General features: G+C 42.5%; 1 protein-coding gene across 1 annotated transcript; it reads left to right on the top strand.

Annotated features, from left to right (window-relative positions):
* The first annotated feature begins 4,295 nt into the window (after positions 1–4,295).
* Positions 4,296–7,303, top strand: LOC118658545 (olfactory receptor 18-like). The gene is made up of 2 exons (XM_036314055.1): positions 4,296–4,324; positions 6,361–7,303. Exons 1-2 carry the CDS (start codon positions 4,296–4,298, stop codon positions 7,301–7,303), a joined length of 972 nt encoding a protein of 323 aa, XP_036169948.1.
* Positions 7,304–8,286: the final 983 nt, after the last annotated feature.

Raw genomic sequence — 8,286 nt, 5'->3', positions numbered from 1 at the left:
TATCTCTGCAATCCCTTTTGGAGTGTAGTTGGAAAATCTAGCAAAACCAAACATGTAGACCAGTGACTACTGTTTCCTTAATCATATTGTGTTTAGTTTCATGGTTTTCATTCCTCTCCATGCTTCACATATGAACTTTACTTCTTTTGATTTGACATTATTTGAATTGGCAGAGTAACCTGGGATCCTTTGTACATCATAATAATTCCATAATAAATGCATTTACTGTGGTATCCAGATGAAATGTACAATTCTCTTAGTACATACTTAAACTTTATATCTTTCCCCATGGTTTTACAGTAATTTCCATACACATTTTGCATTTATCAAATCTATGTATTCAGGTAATTTCTGAGGATGCAGTTCACTGGTTTTTAATTGTGGATTTTATTGGAACCCTCTGGGGAGTTTTATAAATACTGATGACTGGGTCAGTTGGAGAAGTTCATCAAGATGTGACTGCCAGTGGACCCAAGAGCTGGGCCTGGGGAATCAGAGACTCCTACCCTTCCCCTGTCCTTGCAATGTTCATTTCACTTGCCTACCCTTCTCTAGAAGCTGGCCCAAGGATATGCCCTTAGCTAGTTATGTTTTGTTGAAACCATCTAGATGTCATACATCACTGAACCCAGTTAAGGCTTTTATTGTATACTAGAGGCCCGGTGCACAAAAATTTGTGCACTTGGTGGGGGGGGGGGGTCCTCCTCAGCCCGGCCTATGCCCTCTCACAGTCTGGGTCCCCTTGGAGGATGACCACCTGCTGGCTTAGGCCTGCTCCCCTGGGGATTGGGCCTAAGCTGGCAATCAGACATCCCTCTGGCAGCCTGGCAGCCCTCGGGGGATGTCCACTTGCCAGCGGGGAGCAGACCTAAGCTGCAGTCGGACATCCTTAGTGCTGCTAAGGAGGCGGGAGAGGCTCCCACCACTACCGCTGTACTGGCAGCCATCAGCCTGGCTTGTGGCTGAGCAGAGCTCCCCCTGTGGGAGTGCACTGACCACCAGGGGGCATCTCCTGCATTGAGCATCTGCCCCCTGGTGGTCAGTGTGTGTCATAGTGACCAGTCATTCCCAGTCTTTCTGCTGTTAGGGTCAGTTTGCATATTACCCTTTTACTATATAGGATAGAGGCCTGTGCACGGGTGGGGGCCGACTGGCTTGCCCCAAGGGTGTCCCGGATCAGGTGGGGGTCCCGCTTGGGTGCCTGGCCAGCCTGGGTGAGGGGCTGATGGCTGTTTTCAGGCTGTCCACACCCCCTTTAGGGTGGGGGTCTTCACTGGGGTGCCTGGCCAGTCTGGGTGAGGGGCTGAGGGCTGTTTTCAGGATGGCCGGTGACTGAAGCTCCCAGCCTCTCCTTTTTTTCTTTTTTTTTTTAATTCTGGGATTTATTTACCTTCTATAATTCAAACTTTGTTGGTGTCACTGGAGCTGAGAGCTGGCTCCAGCTCCGTGGCCTCGGGAGGCTGAAAGCAAGTATCTGGGGTTTGTTTAGCTTCTATAATTGAAACTTTGTTGCTTTCGGAGCTCAGAGCAGGCCATGGCCGGCGGGGAACCTTGGCTTCCTCCATCACTGGAGCAAGCAAGCCTCCTGCTCGCTTCAGCTGCGTGGCTGCTGGCAGCCATCTTGGTTGGTTTAATTTGCATATCACCCTGATTAGCCAATGGGAGACGTAGCAAAGGTATGGTCAATTACCATGTTTGTCTATTATTAGATAGGAGGATAAACTTTTAAGATTTGGTGGGCAGGTGTATCGATCTACTTGTCTTATGGCCGCCCAAGATAAGCCGTACTATAAATTCACTGGTTTATGAAAACTGCCACCTCCCGATATGTAGTGAGCTTCTTTTGGTCTCTCCCTGCTTTCCATGCATGGAGGGCTGGTTCAGATTTCACTTGAAAGTTCCTTAGGTTGAGAACCAATGGAGTCTCCCTTATCAAATATTAGTTGCCTGTGTATGCAGTGGTTTATTTCTGGGCTCTTGATTCTGTACCATTGGTCTCTCTGTCCGTTTTTAATTCATTCCTATATCCTATTGTGGCAATCCATGCTCTTCTTCTTTGCTTTTAGCTGTGTCTTTATGTCTAAGCTTTGCCATTCTCTGTGTGGAGTGAAAATAAAACAGGTCTTTCCTAAGAGGCACTAAAAGCCTTGGTAAACTAGTTGCTCACTCTACTCTCCCTCCTTCCACCAGGTTAACAACTCTTTCTAGCTTGGAGTTTCCTGTTGTTGCTGAGTAGCGAGGCCTGGGTGATGGCATGATGCAGGAACTACGAAGCTGGTCTGTTTCCTTTTGTGTGGTTCTTCACAGGTGTTTTGTTCCACTGTGTTGCTGACGTTCCATAAGTGGACCCTTGAGCTCTCCCAGAGCTGTTTTTGTTCATGGATGTAATTGTTGATCTTTGTGGGGCAACAGAGGTTGGTGTCGCCTACATCACCAACTAGGTTTTGCCACATTTTTTTTCCTATCAGTTAATGACAGACCGATCCCTAAATTCCTCATCCAGAGTTGTCTGAGGCAGGAGGACTGCATGAGTAGGATGTGGGAGGTTGTGAAGTACCATCATTCCCATACTCACTTTATCAATTGGGGAAAAAAACCCAAAAAACAACAACAACACGAAATAGGCCCCAAACACACTTATTTAAATTTTAGGATCTGTGGACACAAAGCTAAAGAAAAATTCATCCTGGAATAGGATAAGCTCTTTTCAAGGACAGAAATCAGAAGCCATTGGAGACATTTGTTGAATCTGGGCACAGAATGGCTGCAGCTTGATGTGAGGGATCCTGGTGATGGCAGGGAAACCATGTTGGCTTTTTTGGACTGTGTGTCCTGAGGGAACATGGTGGGGCTTGCAGAAACACCATAATATAGGCAATTTCTACTCATATGCCAGTATATCTGCAGGGAAATTTTGCTAAGAGCATTGTGGTGTCATGGATTGTGGGTGAGGCTGGGAAGCAGAGTCATTTCTCCAGGGTTGTGGTCCTTAGAGACCAGTGTCCTGAGGGAGGGTGAGACCTGTATGGTGGGCAGATTCCAAAATGCTCCCAATGACCTCCGCTCCTATGTTCAAGCTATTGTGGAGACCCATCCTCTGGAGTGTGTCTTGGGCCTACTGACCTGCTTCCAACCAACACAACATGGCAAAACTGATGAGATGTCACTTCTGATATGAGCGTGCAAAAAGGCTTTATATTCCTGGTCCTTTTCTCTTGTTACCTGTCCTATGGGAGCCACAGCCATGCATGAGCTTGCCTGTGAGAGGCCCATTAGGCAGAGGAGTGAGGAAGGCCTCTGGCCAACAGCCCACAAGGAACTCTCTCCTTCCAAAAGTGAGTGGGCTTGGAATAGGTCAACCCTAGTCAAACTTTGAGGGGGCTGAAACCCTAGCTAACACTTTGATTGCACTCTGTTGGGTACCCTTCTTAATTTAAGAGAAAGTCAGTAGTTTTTTAGTGTACCCAAAACATCAATGAACGAGAAAAATCAGAACTTGGATTGTCATGTAAATAACCAAAAAATCCCTTACTTGACTTGGGGTGCTGAACGCACAATACAAGATACAGGTGACATATTATAGAATAGTACATCTAAAACCTATATAATTGTATTAATCAATGTCATCCCCAATAAGTTCAAGAAAAAAGAAGTGGAAAATAGAGCTCATAAATATATAGTGCTGCAAAGAGCACCTTGCACACAGTAAACCCTCAATATACAATACTTATGTCTATTAAAAATAAAACCTAAAAAAAGGGAAATAGACTTTTCCTTTTAAAGACAAAAGCCTTAACAAAGAAAATGGAAATAGTTATAGGTTTTTGTCAGAGAGGCCTAATTGCCCCCAGTTCACATGATTAATACAATGATTTTGCAGATGTCAAACTCAAAAAGTCATAAATTGTGAAGACTGCATTCTATGCTAACATTCTTGAAACTGGAAGTCAGAAGCAAAGCGTACAGATGCGCTTTCTCCTGAGAAGAGGAAAGTCCCAGCCCCTTCTAAGTACATTCACTATTCTCTGTTTCCTCTTCTGTCAATATTAGGAAGTCCCCAGAGGTTAGGAAAACATGGACCAATTTCACTAATTATTAGCTCTGTGCATTGAGCTCTCAAGGCCATACAGGCTGCCAGTCCCAGTCAAGACTCATATGTGTGGCTCTTCCTCCCAGAATTGAGACCTGCATCCAGAGATCCATGCCTGAGTCTGTCTTCATGCCAGTCCTGAGAACAGAGCCTCAGCCTTCTCATTACCAGGCAGGAGAAGGCAGTGGATCCAAACTCCTAGGTCATGACTCAGCGGAGAGACAGCACAAACCAGTGAGTGGCAAAGGATATGGTGGATGGAGGAGGAATTATGGAGAAACAGGTTTTCTCATTATCAAGACAGCAGGACAGCTGAGATAGCCAGATGGGAGGGCATTGATAAGCAAAGTTACAACTCAGAGGCTTATGAAGTTTATGTTATTTTTTCCACTGGGGATTTTAGAACTCTCATTCAGAATTCTGCTCTTCTCCACTACCATTCTTACCTTCCAAAGTCATTGCCCATACAAGAGCGGGAACCGGACTTCTTCATTCCCTTAGCATTCCAATAGGATCATGAATGCTATGGTTATGATCATGACAGTGATGCGGAGAGTAACCATAATATTACAAAACTCCACTGAGGGTTTCCTCATGCCAGATTCAGAGCTCTGTGTTATGTAGCTTCCATTTTCACCTGAAGAATGCCCTCAAGATCAGGGTAGACAACTAGTGTTATTTTAGAGTTGAGGAAAGAAGCAAAATATTCCTATTTAATTTGTACCCAGGTACTTGGGTAAAAAGGGTGGAGTCAGATTTGTATCTGAGCAGTGAAACGCTATTCACAGGACACAGGGTGCAGAACAACGTTTTTCCATACTATTTAGGTTCACATGGCTATTGAGCTCTTGAGATGTGGCTAGTCCAAACTGAGATGTGCTGCCCATATAAAACACCAGATTTTGAAGACGTATAAAAAAAGATCGTAAAATATATCAGTTGTGTATATTGGCAAAACTATGTTTTTGGTATAATGGGTTAAATCAAATATGAAAATTAAAATAAACCAAAAAACCTCCCAGCCAACCTACTCAGTCTGTCCTTTCTCTTTCCAGGTCACCCCAGGCAGCATGCCTGTGGGGAAGCAACTCAGTCTCATTTATTTCTGATTGCCCAGCACCCACACTGTGGTTGGCACAGAGTAGGCAACTAAAACAAACAAAAACATATATGCACTCTCTTACATATTGATTACAAGTTGTTAGTGTATAATAACACAGCATAGTCCATATGGCTGACACACACTGGCGGTTTTTCTGCATGGGCTTTTATCACTTCCAGGGATGTTATGTGACTAAAGAAATGAATGACATTCATCATTTTCCTCCAAGCACCCTTCCCTGAATGGTTAATTGAAACTGATGATGGGGCTTTGAAAACTGATTTGTGGCTGTTGGACTGAAGTCTGTTTTTATTTTGTTTGTTTATTTTGCTCTTTAAATTCTACATACTAGTGAAATCATATGGTATTTGTCTATCTCTGTATGACTTATTTCACTTAGTATAACACACTCTAGGTCAGTGGTTCTCAACCTTCTGGCCCTTTAAATACAGTTCCTCATGTTGTGACCCAACCATAAAATTATTTTCGTTGCTACTTCATAACTGTAATGTTGCTACTATTATGAATCGTAATGTAAATATCTGATGTGCAGGATGGTCTTAGGCGACCCCTGTGAAAGGGTCGTTCGACCACCAAAGGGGTCGTGACCCACAGGTTGAGAACCGCTGCTCTAGGTCCATCTATTCTGTCACAAAAGGTGAGATACCATTCTTTTTTACACACAAAAAATGGACTCAGACAGTTTATTACATAGTTCTTATAGCATGCTTATGAATACTACAAATCAAAGGAATTAATCATGCTGCATTTGGATAAAATAAAATACATTTAACTGCTTATTAGTATCCTTGAACTAATAAGGACACTAATAAAGAGCATTTTGTTGAGAGAGACGAATAGTTCTCATTCCTTTTTTTCCTTCATAGGAGGGTACTGATAGGCGAGTGTGTCTATGGATTTATAATAAATAACCTTACTCCTCTCATTTATTCAGCCCATTCTTTCCAAAGTGATGCATGCAGTAATAGGCTCATGGAGCAAAATGCAATATGAAAAGATTTTTAAGAAGAATGTTTGTCATAAGCAAGAAATATTACTAAAGGGTCATGGTCCTCAAGTGTGAAAACTATGAATTGCTTAAATTCAAAATATAGACACACTAATGTGCTTGTTTCCTTTATACCAGCTCTCATGTATTTTCTAAAAGGTGTCTCTGCTATGTGGAGCCACAGAATGTAACAGGTACATTGCAATTCATCCTCCTGGGCTTCTCAGATGATCCGGAACTGCAGCCTCTAATGTTCATCCTGTTCCTGTCCATATACCTGGTCACTATGCTGGGGAATCTGCTCATCATCCTGGCCATCGGCTCTGACTCCCGTCTGCACAGCCCCATGTACTTCTTCCTCTCCAACCTGTCCATGGCTGACATTGGCTTTTCTTCTACCACCGTCCCAAAGGTGATTTGGGACATTCAAACTCATAGCAGAGCCATCTCCTATGCTGGCTGCCTGACTCAGTTGTCTTCTTTAAATTTTTTTGGATGTTTGGACAGTGCACTCCTAACTGTGATGGCCTACGATCGGTTTGTTGCTATCTGTTATCCCCTGCACTACCTGGATATCATGAACCCCCATTTCTGTAGCCTGCTGCTTCTGGTGTCTTTTTTGATCAGCCTTTTGGACTCCCAACTGCACTGCTTGATGATATCACAGCTTTCCTTTTGCACAAACACGGAAATTCCTCACTTCTTCTGTGACCCTCCTCAACTCCTCAAGCTTGCTTGTAATGATACCTCTACTAATAAAATATTAGTCTATTTTATTGGGGCCATCTTTGGTGGCATTCCAGTCTCAGGTATCTTGTTCTCTTATTATAAAACTGTTTCCTCCATTCTGAGAATCTCATCGTCAGGTGGAAAGTATAAAGCCTTTTCCACCTGTGGTTCTCACCTGTCAGTTGTTTGTTTATTTTATGGGACAGCCCTTGGGGTGTACCTCAGTTCCACTGTCTCACATTATCCCAGGAAGGCTGCAAGGGCCTCTGTGGTGTATGCTGTGGTCACCCCTATGCTAAACCCTTTCATCTACAGTCTGAGGAACAGGGACATCAAGAGGGCCTTGCAGCGATTCCTCAACAGAATAGCCTAGTCTCAATACATGGGCCGTTGTAGATTTTTTTTTTCTTATTTCCTCCTCTTCTTCTTCTTCTTCTTCTTCTTCTTCTTCTTCTTCTTCTTCTTATTATTATTATTATTATTATTATTATTTTAAATAAATGCTTCTAATTATAAACATTCTAATAGCAACGTAGTGATAGCTCATTGTACTTTGAATTTGTGTTCCCTAATGGCTAATGATATTGAGCATCATTTCATCTAATCTTTTTGATATCAGTATATTTTTTTTAAAGTATATTTTATTGATTTTTTACAGAGAGGAGGGGAGAGGTATAGAGAGTTAGAAACATCGATGAGAGAGAAACATCGATCAGCTGCCTCCTGCACACCCCCTACTGGGGATGTGCCCACAACCAAGGTACATGCCCTTGACCAGAATCGAACCTGGGACTCTTCAGTTCACAGGCTGAGGCTCTATCCACTGATGCAAGCTTGTTCGGGCTCTTATTATTATTATTATTATTATTATCATTAATAATTTTGTCTGTGGATTAGAAATGACTCAAAACCAAACATTTGGAGTTTGCAAACATACCTTTTTGGTCAGACAATTTTTGTAGCTTATAGTTTTCATTCCTCTTGATCTATCATGTCTAAAAATAGTTTATTTGGGCACATCCTTGATGGGATTAAGGGAGTATCCTAGGATCCTTTGTATGTCAAAATCACCACACAATTGAATCCTATTACAATATGGAATTTTCTGTATTTGTTACCTATGACCCAGGCATCCTGTAGAAATTCACAACTCTTTTTTATTGTGTATGTTATATATGATTCTCAACCATTTTCGCTGTCCATGTTATTTTTTTTTTGTCCATGCTATTTTTCATAAAACTTTGGCTTTAATCAAATCTATTAGTGCAGGCGTGTGAGAGAATGTGTGTCACTGATCTCCAATCTAGAAAGCATCTGATGAGCTTTAAAAATCCTCATGCCTGAGTCCAATAATCA

Source organism: Myotis myotis, unplaced genomic scaffold, assembly GCF_014108235.1.
Source record: "Myotis myotis isolate mMyoMyo1 unplaced genomic scaffold, mMyoMyo1.p scaffold_m19_p_6, whole genome shotgun sequence".
In the NCBI taxonomy this organism is placed as follows: Eukaryota; Metazoa; Chordata; class Mammalia; order Chiroptera; family Vespertilionidae; genus Myotis; species Myotis myotis.
This window is presented reverse-complemented; position numbering and strand designations above follow the sequence as displayed.

Excerpts from the sequence above, each read along its gene's own strand:
- LOC118658545 (XM_036314055.1), top strand. The coding sequence starts at position 4,296 with ATGACTCAGCGGAGAGACAGCACAAACCA. Across the intron at positions 4,325-6,360 it reads CGGAGAGACAGCACAAACCA|GTGTCTCTGCTATGTGGAGC; the intron begins GTGAGTGGCAAA and ends ATTTTCTAAAAG.